Here is a 14,664-nt window from a genome sequence, read left to right as displayed (position 1 = left end):
AAGCATACTCAATGCTCTGCTTTGTTTCTCCTGCCTTCTAGTCTCACTTCTACTTCCTGTTACCAACTTTACTTCTTTCCAGTTTGGGCCACCCCTCAGGTTCCCACCCCCCTGACAAGCTAGTTTAAACCCACCCCAACAGCACTAGCAAATCTCCCTGCGAGTATATCAGTCCCAGTCCTGTTAAGATGTAACCTGTCCAGCTTGTACAGGTCCCACTTGCCTCAGAACTGGTCCCAATGCCTCAGAAATCTGATGCCCTCCCTCCTACACCAGTTCTCCAGCCACTTCCTATTCCTATGCTCACTAGCACGTGGCACTGGGAGTAATCCTGAGATTACTGCTCTTGAGGCCCTGCTTTTTAATTTCCTTCCTAACTCCCTGAAATCTGCTTTCAGGACCTCAACCCTCTTCCTACCTATGTCATTGGCACCAATGTGGACCACAACTTCTGGCTGATCCCCCTCCCCCCAAAGGATGTCCTGCAGCCACTCCATGACATCCTTGACCTGGCAGCATGGAGGGAACACACCATCCTGGAGTCACATTTACTGCTGCAGAAATGCCTGTCTGATCCCCTGACTATGGAATCACCTATCATGATTGCCCTTCCATTGTTCTTCCTCCCCCTCACCAGTGGTGCCAAAGGCTTGGCTCTCCCTACACTCCCCTGAGGAACCATCGCCCTGATCAGCATTCAAAATGGAATACAATTAGCAAGCAGGATAGACTCAGGGGACTCCTGGACTACCTGCCTGGTTCTCTTAGACTGCCTGGTGGTCACCCATTCCCTCTCTGGTTATACACTTCTGACCTGCAGTGTGACCACCTCCCTAAACATGCTATCCAAATGGATGCACAACAGTGACTCCAGCCGCTGCTCAATTCCAAAAGCTGGAGCTCAAGTTCGTGCAGCTTGGTCGGTGCCAACGTTGCCCACAAGAGGTCGGCCATCTAGTGCAGAAAGAGGATGAACAATCCCAACCGTGCCATCAGGGTAAGTCAACCATCTCAGCACTCTAAACTCACACACTAATAAGCCCATCACACATCTACAGGGATCTCATACCTCAAGGGATAACACCACTAAATTCTCAAACACACCCTCACACCTCCATCAGGCTCATATCCTCTGAAGCTCACATCCTCATCCCTTCCCCTCCTCTCACTACACAAATATTCCATGGAGTGCCAAGTGTCCTGCTCACTCTCTCGCCATCTATTTTTATGTAGGAGAAGCTGGATCACAATTGCAAAGACAGAGGTTCCAGACCAGGGGGTGAAGTGGCCAACATTAGGCCCCTCACTCACTTTGAGGAGCGTGCCATCATGCTGACTGGTGAGGACATGGACCTGCCTGCGGCGACGGTGAGGTCGGCGGTGAACACCCACACGAGGATCCTGCACCACATCATCCCTCTCTCAATGTAACTGTGAGTGCTCTCTCTCCTGCTTTTGACTCTGCTGCCATGCACTAATTATCTCTACTTCGGTTCACAGGGAGCTCTGCCAAGCAACCGACACCCTCAGCCAGCCAGTCCCTCAGCTCCATCCATGTCCCCATCTCCAGCCAAGAGGACGCCTCCTCCGTTAAAGAGCTGGAAATAAACAGCCTAGAAAACCTGTCACAGCGCTTACCCACACCCTCCACCAGCGCAGAGACACACACCATGATGGGCTTGGGTTCACAACCTGGTGGTCACCACTCGGACACGTGTCCACAGCAGTAGGGGGCAGGTTCAGCCGAGCTCCCCGGCACTCGGAGGACTGCTGGGGAAGAGGCATCTGTGAGGTCCGGATCAGATGACGAGCCTCTAGACTTCGCCTTCCAACTCACCCTGGAGAGTCAGCAGAAGGCGGGGGAACATCACGCAGAGCTGTTGGAAACCCTCAACAGAGTGGCCCGTGAATCGGAAGAGTGCGTCCACCTGCTCTCTGATGAAATGGTGCCCACATGTGCGCATGCCGAGGTCTTCATAGGAAGCATGGCAGACTCCATGGAGACCCTGCATGGAGACCACAGCAGAACGCGGAGACATGTGCAGACCTGCACTCCATCACAGTAGTCATGGGTGAGATCCTGCAGCAGCAACACGAGAGGGAAATGGGGCACCTCAACACCCTTCCAGGTGCTCTTTCCCCTCAAGAAGTCAGGCTGGAGCCCTCAGGCACCCAATGGGAGGAGGAGTTATCCACTCAGGAATCTCAGATCTCCCTCCGAGTCCCCTTTGCCTGTGACCCCCTCAACCTCATCCCCTGTCACTGAAGAGGGAGCAGCTGGCCCACAGGAGGAAAGTGAAAGCAAGTCGGGGCCCCGGCTCTCCAGAGGACCCACACTGAAGTCATCAGAGGCAACAGAGCCAACCATTCACAGGCTGTCTCCACTCCTGTTGCAGATGTCAGGGCAGCACCTAGAAGAGTTAAGAAATTCTGATCACAAGCGGTTGCATGGGTGAACAAATTTTGTCAAAATCAGAAATATATTGACAGAATAAAGTGTCATGGTGTCTTTCAGCTTCGTTTACAAGCTTTCCAAGTCCTCCTCCTGCATCTACCCTCCTGCTCACAGCCTGCCCACGAGTGTTTCTGGAGGGAGATGTGTGTGGCAGGGCCTTTTGGAGCCTCTTGTAAGCACTCCCCCATGCACATGAGTCCTTCCTCCCTCACACTCATCTGAACATTTTGAATGCTGCTTGTTGGGGTTCTCTTTCAGGTGTCCATCTGAGCTGACCTGCATCTCTGCCCACCCGCCGATCACCCTCCATGCAGCACCTGTTCCCGCCCAACATGAGGCTCCTTTCAACTTTGATTTTTGCACGATGGTTGTAATGAAGTATGTCTTCATCTCCTCCATCCTTTCCCCTCCCCCAGTCACTCATGTCCTTTCCCCCATCACTGTTGACCCCTCTTGGCAATGCCTTCCACCTCCCTACCGTTACCTACCAGCCAGAACCCTTTTCTTTCTGGGATGTCCAGGCGAATGTGCATTTTCCCTATCTTCCTGAAATTCCCACCCCCATCCACGTTGACCTCTCTGACCTCCTCTTTCCCATCCCCCAGGGTCCCTGTCTGCATCTGGGTCCCCAACAACCACCCTCGCCATCCCTTCTACCGCTACGGTCGCACCCTCATCCTCTCACCCTACCAGCTCACTCTGCCCTCTCTTATTCTCACCATTGCCTCCTACCACGCCCACCCTCATTTCACTCCCCAGGAGGCAGTCATCAACTCCACAGACACCTCCCTTGCACATTCACCTGGTCATCCCCCCACTTACTCCTTCCTACCCCCCTCTTACTCCTTCCTACCCCCCTCTTACTCCTTCCTACCCCCTTTGCTCCTTCCTATCCCCCTCTTACTCCATCCTACCCCCCTTACTCCTTCCTACCCCTCTCTTACTCCTTCCTATCCTCCTCTTACTCCTTCCTACCCCCCCTTACTCCTTCCTATCCCCCTTACTCCTTCCTACCCCCTTACTCCTTCCTACCCCCTTACTCCTTCCTACCCCCCCTTACTCCTTCCTACCCCCCCCTTACTCCTTCCTACCCACCTTACTCCTTCCTACCCCCCTTACTCCTTCCTACCCCCCTTACTCCTTCCTACCCCCTTTACTCCTTCCTACCCCACTTACTCCTTCCTACCCCCTTTACTCCTTCCTACCCCCCTTACTCCTTCCTACCCCCCTTACTCCTTCCTACCCCCTTTACTCCTTCCTACCCCACTTACTCCTTCCTACCCCCCTTACTCCTTCCTACCCCCTTTACTCCTTCCTACGCCCCCTTACTCCTTCCTACCCCCCTTACTCCTTCCTACCCCCTTACTCCTTCCTACCCCCCTTACTCCTTCCTACCCCCCTTACTCCTTCCTACCCCCCTTACTCCTTCCTACCCCCTTTACTCCTTCCTATCCCCTCTTACTCCTTCCTATCCCCCCTTACTCCTTCCTATCCCCCCTTACTCCTTCCTGCCCCCTTACTCCTTCCTATCCTCCCTTACTCCTTCCTGCTCCCCCTTACTCCTTCCTGCCCCCCTTACAGCTTCTTACCCCTACTCCTTCCTACCCCCTTACTTCTTCCTCTACCCTCACTCCTTCCCCCCCTCCGAATTCCTTCTCCCCTCCAAACTCCCTCTTCCCCCTGAAGTCCTTCCCCCCTCCAAACTCCTGACCTTACACCTTCCTCCACCCCCCCCCTTACACCAGCTCCTCAGTTGCCGCATTCTCCCCCATTACACCCTCCTCCCCCACCGTACACGCTCCACCCCTCCCAACCTCAACCCCCCTGACACCATCGTTCCCCTGCTACCAACCTCATCCCCACCGATACCATCGATACCCCTTCCAACCTTACCCCTCCCCCTCGGTACACCTTCCTCTCCACGATCATCAGCACATGGCCAAGACATTGATGTCCCGAACCAGACCCCCAGCGGCGACCTCCCATCTTGCGTGAGCAACTTGGCGGTGGAGCCATGTTCATATATACAGCCACCCAGCATGCGATGCACGTATTCCTCTAGGGTCTGGTAGCTGTCGGGCTCCAGCATCTTTTGCTCCTCGGATGTCCGCGATGTGAACAAGGCCCTAATGGTAAGTCCTGACTTCTGCACGTTAGGCTTGTCAAGACATGTTCTGCACCGGTGTGTTTTCCCGCCAATGCGGGTGGTAAATTTGGCAGGGCTTATAAGGATATGCAGATGTATTAAAATGACATTCGTGATGTGCGGTGGCAGTAAAGGTGGCCCGCCATTGACGGGCAGAGCAGACTTTTGCAAACTGGCTTCACGATGTTGTGAAGCCGATTTTTGGCCTTCCCGCCATATTGTCCCCTCACACCTGCCATGATGCCCGACACCTACGGGGATGGAAAATTCCACCCACTGATTCAAAGTGATTGGCAAAAGAACCACTGGCGACATGAGGAGAAACCTTTTTATGCAGCGAGTGTTTAGGATCTGGAATACACTGCCAGAGAGTGTGGTGGAGGCAGATTCAATTTTGGCTTTCAAAAGAGGATTCAATAAGCACATGAAAAGAAAACATTTGCAGGGCCACAGGGAAGGGTTCGATGAGTGGGGCTTAGTTGCTCTTGCACAGAACCAGCATGGACATGATGGGCCAAATGGCCTCCTTCTGTGCTGTAACCATTTTATGGTGGAGCATGAGGATAAACCGAGAACAGGAGGAAAAAGTGGTGGTGGTGGTGGAGAGAAAGGTTGCTGATGAGAATAAGAAACGTGAATTATCCTTATGAAGGCATTGGGAGGATGATGAGAGGGGAAGGAGGAGCAGAAGGACGATGATAACTCATTTCAATTTTTGTTGGCGTCTTTTGAAAGAAAATGGCCCTAGCTTGTTTTACAGAGGGATAAATGTACATGGAGCAGAAAGTAAAGCAGAAGTTGGGAAAGCTGACTGAAGACAAAATCAAAGCAGTACACTTTGAGGAGGTCTGTGAAAGCAGTGTCGGGGAGAAGGGTTTAGAGGGTGAGTTCCTGAAACTTGGGGACAGCAGGAAAGGTGTAGTGACTGGATTCTCTACCAGCCGTGTTGGACTGGAAAGAGGAAACCTAAGTTGGGGCTGTCAGAAGAATGGAGTGTGCTTGCTAGGACACAGGCTTGTACAAAACTGCAGAGGCAGGGTTCAGGGTTTAAAGCTCAGAAGGCGGATTGTATTGGCGGGTAGGGTGCCAACCAGTACAGGCCTGCGAAGACAGAATGAATGGATATTCAGGTAGGATATAGATTGTGATTTTCTGGGTAAGTTGTTTATGGTAAGACTGAAAGGAGGAGAATGAGTGAAACTAGGTGCTGAATTTATCCCTTAACCAACATCACCAAAACAGATCATCTGGTTATTTATCTCATTGCTGTTTGTGGGATTTTGCTGTGCACAAGTGAGCTGCTGGGTTTCCTATATGACAAAAATAAACACTTCCAAAGCATTTAATTGGCTGTAAAGTGCTTTGGAAGATCTTGAGATTGTGAAAGAATCTATAGAAACATAAATCCTTTCTTTCTCCTTTAAAAAGGTGTGAATGAGAGTTCTAGGAGCTGTATGAGGTGGGGTATAATAAGGGCAGGTAATATTCCCAAGGTGAAAGTAAATAGTTTGGCAATGACAGAGTAGAAAATTTGAAGCTTAACTCTAGATTGAGCAAAATATTGAGGTTGAGCTGCTCTGAGTTCAGTCTGAGTGAGCAGCTGGGATGAGAAATGCATTCAGCATCTGACGTGTGAAGTGTCTGGCAGGAGCCAAAAGAGAATGGCTTGTGTCTTGTCAATGTTTAGCTGGAGAACGTTGTGCCTTGTCCAAGGCATAGTGTGTGCCAGGCAGTCAGACAGACAGCACAATGATAGCTGTGGTATGGTAGCACTGTGGTTATTTCACTGGACCAGTAGTCCCGAGAGAGTGTGAGAAATTGAATTCTGTTTTTTTAAAATCTGGAAACGAATCTGGAATTAGTAAAATTGACCATGAACCCTGTAAGGTTGTTGTGAAAATCCAAATGACTAATACGGTGGAAACCTGCTGTCCTTACCCAGCCTGAGCCTATATGTGACTCCAGTCCCACACCAACATGATTATTAACTGACCTCTAAACTGGTCTAGAAAACCACTCAGTCGTACCCAACTGCTTTCAGTAGGAAGGCCCAGCACCACTTGAGGCAATTGTGGATAGGAAACTAAATTTCATTGCAGCAGTAATTGGGGCCTGACATTGAGGCACAGCAGAAGTATTAAAAGAAAGAGTCAGATTTACCAAACAAAACATTCAGTTACAGTGGAAATTCAAATAGAGCCATTTTATTTTGCTTCAGAAGATGGTCATTAGGCTCCTAACAGCAGATCAGCCTCACCTACCCTCCTTTACATTTTATTCCTCAATCCCTGTCCTCTCCAGAAATGCATCTAATGGGTCCTGAATTTCTTGCCTTAACCCTGGTGGGAGAAATGGTAAAAAGAAACCACCAGGAGAATCTCCGCGGAAATCCAGGGTCACTGTCTTCTGACCCCATTTATAATGGCTGCTCCAATGTCCTTCCGTGGTAACTTTATCCACAACTCAATTTCCCTCTTGCATGGAAACATTTTTTCTTTCTTGCGCTTACATTCCTTGTCTTTTTAAGCTTGTGTTCCCTGGCACGTGAACCCTTCACCATAGTAAATACTTTTGGCTGTGTGAACTTTTCTCAATCCCCTTGACTGGGACTGCGAGTCTGTACGTGTGATTCCGTGTTGTAAATTGGCAAGTGGTGTGTCAAAGGGTGAAGTGCGCCAGTGTAACATGACATTTAGCTGAGGGTATTTTCGTGGGCGAGGTACGTTTACGTTTACGCCTCTAATTCACTTCCATGAGCTAAACAAACAGCCGTGCTGCAGGTTGAGGTGTTTATTAGCAAGTGAAAGCTGTCTGATGCACAGAACATGCTGGAGACGTCTAAATTTATCACTATTATAGCAGCTCTCAGTGAGTTCACATTTAAAGAGAAAGTTAAAAAAAATCAAATAATGAATGGGAAAAGCTCATTCAGCCTGTGGAGCCCATTCCCTCCAACATACTAAGTACAACTTCATTATTATAGCTTCCGCTGAACTCAGAATTTCCTACGGAAGATGTTTTAAATTAGTTTTTATAATTTCCATAAAAGACAGACTTGCTCTAAATACTTTGGTCAACTATTGAGTAACAGAACACAGCGCTCCACAAATGAATCACCTCGGCCTCAATCCACCCATGTAATTTTTGCCCTGCTTTCCTGCCAGGGAATCCTTTTTTTGAAGGTGCAATGTGGAAGAGTTAACTGGGTATGGTAGCCTAGTGGTTATGTTACTGCATCCAGAGGTCTGGACTAACAAGACAGAAATGTGACTTCAAATCCCACCACGTCAGAATTTGAATTCAGTTTAAAGAAAACATGGAAATAAGGAGTTTGTTTTAAGTAAAAGTGGCCATGGAGCTGTCGCAAAAACTCAACTGGTTCACTAATGTCCTTTAGGGAAGGAAACCTGCCATTCTTGCCTGGTCTGGGGCTATAGATGACTTCAGTCTCAGTCCCATGCTAGCATTATTAACTTTCTACTGCCCAATGAAGCGGACAAGCTAGCACTGACACCCAACACCAATATGCATTAACATAGCACCTTTAACACAATAAAATTACCTAAGGCACTTAACAGGATTGTAATCCAACAAAAATTGACAGCGAGCCACAAGGAGTGATATTAAAGCGGGTCACAGGTGATCTCAAGCAAGAGCTTAAAGGAAGAGAGAGGTAGGGATGGAATTTCAGAGCTGAGGGTCTAGGCAGCTGGAGACACAGCTGTCAATGGTGAAGTGATGGAAATGCAAGAGACAGAACTGGAGGGGCATAGAAATCTTGGGGCAGGGGGTTGTACAGATGGAGGGGGTTACAGAGATACAAAAGAGTGAGGCCATGAAGGATTTGAACATCACGTCCTGGTTTCTTTTCTCTCCTGCAACCATCTTCCTAAACCTCTTTCCCCTGTCTCCTCTACCCTTCTTTGTCACTAGATTGAGATTGTTGATCTGCTGCCTCTGCCAATTCACTCCATTTCCACTAACTCACTGAGCCAAACTTCCTCTAAAGATCCCCTTGGCCCTTACATCTTTCTCTAGTTTCTCTCCTACTTACCCTCATGCTCTCTTGAGCTCATCTGGTCCAGGAGACCAATCTCATAATTCCTCAACCCTATTCCCATTAAATTGCTGACTGCCCAACTTCCCTTCCTGGTTCCCATGTTAGCCGTTTATGTTAGTAGTTTTATCTCTTCAGATGTTGTCCCTCTCCTTCAAATGTGCCATCATCACCCCTCTCCTCAACCCATGGGCCCTTCAGCTTTGCAAACTACTGCCCCATCTACAATCCTCTTTTCCTCTCCAAAGTCCTTGAACAAATTGTCACCTCCCAAATCTGTGCAAATTGTTCCCGGAACTCCATGTTTGAATTCCTCTAATCAACTTTTTTCCCAAGCCACTGGATCAAAACAGCTTTCTTCACTACAAATGACTACCTATATGACTATGAAAAAGGTAAACTTTCTCTCCTTGCTCTTCTCGACATGTCTGCAGTCATTGACAGGGTTGACCATACCATCCTCCTCGAATGCCTCTGCATTGTTGTCCATTTGGGTGGGACAGCTCTCACCTGGTTTCACTCTTGTCTCCTAAGCTTATCTTCTAATCGTAGCCAGAGAATCGTCTGCAATGGCTTACTTCCTGTTCCCGCACAGTTACCTCTGGTGTTCCCCCAAGGATGTAACCTTGGCCTCTCCTATTCCTCATCTACATGTTGCCTCTCAGAAGCCTCATCTTAAGTATCAGTTTTCACAGATATGTTGATGATGCCCAGATCTATCTCACCACCACCTTCCTTGACTCCTCAACTGTCTCTAAACATGCTACTTGTTTGACATCCAGTATTGGATGACCAGAAATATTCTCCAATTAAATATTTAAGATGATAGAAGCCATTGTCTTGTGTCCCCCCCTACAAACTCTGTTCCCTGGCTACCAACTCCATCCCTCTCCCTGGCAATAGGCTGACACTAAACCAGTCTGTTCACAACCTTGGTGTCAAATTTCCTGAGATGAGCTTCCAACCGCACATCTGCAGAAAGACCACCTATTTCCACCTCTGCTACAGCATCCGATTCACTCCTCCCTCAGTTTATCTGCTGCTGAAACTCTAGATGTGCCTATTACAATGCAGTCCTGGCCAGCCTCCCACTTCCTTTCCTGGGATATACCACTGTAACCTTGCACAAAATTCTGTCTACATTCAGAATGCCAAACCAACAATACTAGATTGGCAAAAGCTATTGCTGCTAGGTCCAATGGAGGAGGAGCAGGTCTGGCAAAAGTCTGGGATGCCGTCTAGATCAATGCACAGGGTGCTGGATGGCAGCTAAGGGATCGGAACCCCAGCAAGAGTCAGCGCCTGCAGATTAGGAGCGGAAAGAATCGAAATAACAACAGGACCCAGCCTTAACACTTACTTCTCCAGCAGTGACATAATAACCGGGGGCAGCACCAGGATCGGGATAGGGAGGACTATTCTAGTCATGGCAGTCTCCATCAGTGCCTGCAAAAAATACAAACATAATTCCAGTAAATATATTTAAACTTAATCACTATACCTAGAAACCCTCAAAGCCCACTGTGACCTGTAATGCTGCTTTACCAACAATGGAGGCTTTTTGTGATAATTTTATTGAAATAAAAATGACTTTGCTGGCTGGATTTTCTTCTTCAATGTCGAGCTTGTGGCTAACTACTTAAGGGGCACTACTGTTGATGAACAGATGTGCCTATTTCTGACACCCAGTGTCTCATCAAACACCCCAGGGCAGGTTAAGATAGGTTAGATAGCTTAGTAAAGCTCCCTCTATACTGTTCCATCAAATACTCCCAGGGCAGGAACGGCGTGAGTTAGATACAGAGTAAGTCTCCGTCTACACTGTACCTATTAATGTACTTTAACTCAGGCACCTCAGTAGAGCACGGACCTATTATGACATTTTTATTTCCAGTTCCAGCTGTCACAACTCATCATGAGGAAGTCAATATAATGCTATTTACCTGCAGAGGCAGCCAAAGGGGCTGCCGGGTGTTGGGGCAGTCTGTTTAAAAGGCCCACCTTGGTGTTCTGGAACTTCATCCCAGTTAAAATAAAAACACAAAGGCCCTCCTGTCCTCACACCCCACACAAACCCCTTGCCCCATCCATGCCAGTTCATAGCCCCATGCCAGGCTATGCTCCCCCACCACCACCCCCATGGCCCCTCATGCCAAGCTATGGCACTCCATCTGCCACTATGGGCTCTCCTACCCCTAAGCCAAACTAAGGCACCTCCATGCCCTTTGTTCCACTATACACTGTATAGTGTATAGTGCAATGAACCCTATAGTGACAGTAGGGTCTGTAAAAATAACTTTCCAAACAGTCATTCATTCATTTATGACTTTCCACTGAAAAAATTCATTTCACTTCAAGGCAATAAAAGTGTCTATCATCCAGACCATGCAAAATATCAATAACAGAAACCACAAACCCTTGAAACCACTGAATCTTGTGTAAATAAAGATTGTGAAATTGACAGCAGAGATCAAAAAGACAGAGCTGTCGATCAAGCAATGTTTTCTCTGGGGCACAGCTGTTTCAACAAGAGTAATGGATGTCCGGGCTCTCAGCCAAGCCTCTTTATGTATGTGGTTTCTGTTATTGATACTTTAAAGGATCTGGATGATTGGTACCTTTATTGCCTTGTAGTGAAATGACTTTTTTAATATAGTGGAAAGTAATGAATAAGTTAATGACTTTTTAAAAGCTTTTTTTCACACATCCTCCTGTCACTATAGTGATCTATGTAGTATATAGTGTGCCAATGGGCATGAAAGTGCAATAGCTGGCATAGGGAGCATGAGGGGCCATGAGGTGGGTGATGGAGAGGCATAGCTTGGCATAGGGGGGGTCTGAGGGGCCCTGCAGAGTAAGTGGGGGGTTCTCACCTTGCCATGGGGGCATGAGGAGGAGTTTTGAAAGGTTCCGTTTGGCAGACTAGGGTTCATGATGCTTCTAAAGGGCTGTGAACCATGACTCTTTAAAAACATGGCCCGACTCCAAAAAAACTGCAGAGGTGTAGGACATGGCCATCTCTTCAATGGAGCAGGCCAGGTTGGGAGTGCTGGGTGCAGACTTTTGACAGAAACCAGCCTGCACCCTTTAAAGGCGCTCCCGAAATTCAGCTAGCCCGGGAATTGGGTCGGGAATCCTGGAATCGGGACTCGCCCTCCATTGTTAAAGGCCTCCCCGACCATCCTGTCTCAGTGAAAATTTAGCCCAAAGTATTCATGAAGACCCATGCCCATGTGTTTCACCTCCACAAACAAGTTACATTTTTTGGTCTTTAAGTGGTTATTTTTTCCTTAGTCATCCTTTTGTTATGTGTTTATAAAACATCTTTCGCTTATCCTTGATTTTATTATAACGTTTCATTCCCTCTCTTTGCTTTCCTAATTTCCTTGTTAATTTCACTCCTGCACTTTCTATACTCCTCTAGGTTTTCTGCATTAACAAGCTTTTGGCATGTGGCATAAGCTTCCTCTTTTTGCTTTATTCTATTCTGTATGCTCTTTGACATTGGGGCGGGATGGGTGGGGCAGATTGGGTGGTGTCTAGATTTGGGAGTACCACCCTTTATCTTAATGAGAACAAATTTGTTCTGGACCCTCTCTATCTCCTCTTTCAATACCTCTACTACTCTGACACTGATTTATCTTTGTAGCTGTTTCCAGTCCACTTGTGCTGAATCAGTTTAGTAAAATTGGCCTGTTCTGAATTTAAAACTTTTATTCTTGGTCTATCTTTATCCTTTTCCATAATTACTGTAAGTCTAACTGAATTATGATCACTACTACTAAAATGCTCTCCCACTGATATACTGATATCCCTACTACCTGCCAGCTTCATTTCCTAAACTCAGTCCAAAACTGCCCCTTCTCTTGCTGGGCTTGTTACAACCTGGCTGAAAAAGTTCTCCTGAAAGGCAAAGATGAACATGTCAGACAGCCAATGGTGAGAGTGTGGAGGATGGAGATCATGTGATGATAACCCCCTGGAATATGTCCAATCAGAGTTGAAAATTTTAAGGTGTCGTGCTGACAGGAGCATTAGGAATATGGGAACTGCATACTAGAAACAGCTTTTACTGTAAGTCTCTTAGTTATAAGGTCAGTGGGGGCTGGTTAGCTCAGTTGACTTGATGGCTAGAGTGTGATGCAGAATGATGCTAACAGGTTCAAACCCCATACTAGCTGTGGCAACGCATGGAGGCCTACCTCCTTATCTTGCCCCATGCTTGCAGAGTGTTGCCCCGCAAGCTATATATAATCAATTGTCTCTCCCTAATGAAGAGAGATGCCTATGGTCATTTGTGGACTATGGCTAATAACCATTACCATTCTATAAGGACAGTCCTGGGCTCTCAGTGAATCTTCCACAATCATCAACTAACCGCATGTTGTGAATCTCCAACTCTCTTGTCTTTCATGATAGTTCTCCTTTCAGTTCTGCTGCTGCCTCTCCTTCTCTAGTGGATGACCCCATTACTCCATCTCCCATAACCTGGGGATCCCCTTCTGCTGGTGGTATTGAGCAGCCTGGTTGGATACTAATGGTCCTGACCATTAGCTGCGAGCTAGCCGGGTGGCTGTGGCTGGTCGGTCAGCTGCAGACTGGCTGTACGGCTGGCTAGGTGCCTGTGGGCTCTCTCGCTCTGGGCTGGTTAGCTAGCTATGGGCTGGATGGCTGGCTGTTTCTGGTCTCTCTTTCCTGTTCTGCTATAGTCCCTGCTTCAGCTCCTGCTCTGCTGCCATCTTTCCTCTCTGCTGTCTTCTCTCCTCCTCAGCTGGAACTGCGAGTTGAGAAACAAAAAAGCGAAATAATGCAGATGCTGGAAATCTGAAATGAAAACAGAAAATGCTGGAAACACTCAGCTGCAGGAAACACTGGTTACAAGAGCAGGTCAGAGGCTGGAAATCCTGCAGCATGTAGCTCACCTCCAGACTCCCCAAAGCTGTCCACCATCTACAAGGCATAAGTCAGGAGTGTGATGAAATACTCCCCACTTGATTGGCACCCCATCCACAAATATTCACTCCCTCCACCACCGATGCACAGTAGTAGCAGTGTGTACCATCTACAAGGTGCACTGCAGGAATTCACCAAGGCTCCTTCGACAGCACCTTCCAAACCCACAACTGTTACCATCTAGAAGGGCAGCAGATACATGGGAACACCACTACCCGCAAGTTCCCCTCCAAGCCACTCACCATCCTGACTTGGAAATCTATTACTGTTCCTCATTGTTGCTGGGTCAAAATCTTGGAACTCCCTCCCTAACAGCACTATGGGTGTACCTACACCACATGGACTGCAGCGGCTCAAGAAGATAGCTCACCACCACCTTCTCAAGGGCAATTAGGGATGGGCAATAAATGCTGGCCCAGTCAGCGATGCCCACATCCCATGAATGAATTTTAAAAAAGGAAAGTAGAATGTATCAATGATCTTTCATCAAAGCCCACAACACCACAAGGTTCATAACTCCATCCCAAAGTATTACCTGACCTGCTGAGTGTTTCCAGCGTTTACGAAATGCCGGCCTGTAAACTCGTGCTATATTTTAAAATTTAAATAGTGCTTCTGCTACACTGCTTATAACAAAAATATATGCAGATAATTTATTAATGTTATTAATCTACATTTTTTTGCTACAGAATGTGGTGGGCTTGCGGCTGAACTTGCTTTTCACAGGTTGCCGACATGGGTCACTGCACAATACACCTGCAAAACACCAAGGAAAGGGAGAACCTTCACAATTTTGAGGTTCCATTAGTACAGGAGAGGGGTGGTCAGATCTAGGGAGAGTTTTGCAATGTGGTGCTCCCAATGGGGAGTGGATCTTGAGAAACTGTGGTGTGTAGCCTCCACTTTCCATCCATAAATTTGAATTGGGGGTGGGGAGGTGCGGGGGGGGAAATCAGGGATTGTGCACTTCTGGTATCCCAAGGTAGACTGTGAGAGTCACTCCCCACTCAGATTACAGAAACATTCCAATAAATGAACAAAGTGAAGATGCAA

At 47.7% G+C, this 14,664-nt stretch overlaps 1 protein-coding gene across 5 annotated transcripts in view; it reads right to left on the bottom strand.

Annotated features, from left to right (window-relative positions):
- The window catches only part of sfxn5b (sideroflexin 5b), a 276,386-nt gene that overhangs the window by 91,387 nt on the left and 170,335 nt on the right, over positions 1–14,664 (bottom strand). For all 5 annotated transcript variants that reach the window (XR_013578416.1, XR_013578417.1, XM_078554987.1 and 2 more), the window contains one exon: positions 10,019–10,104. Coding sequence is in view for 3 of the 5 variants with exons in the window: in XM_078554987.1 (XP_078411113.1) it covers positions 10,019–10,104 (86 nt within the window). In the remaining 2 variants the exon portion in view is untranslated. The remainder of the gene's footprint in view (positions 1–10,018; positions 10,105–14,664) is intronic.

The sequence above is a fragment of the Cetorhinus maximus genome, chromosome 1 (genome assembly GCF_964194155.1).
Source record: "Cetorhinus maximus chromosome 1, sCetMax3.hap1.1, whole genome shotgun sequence".
Classification (NCBI taxonomy): domain Eukaryota; kingdom Metazoa; phylum Chordata; class Chondrichthyes; order Lamniformes; family Cetorhinidae; genus Cetorhinus; species Cetorhinus maximus.
This window is presented reverse-complemented; position numbering and strand designations above follow the sequence as displayed.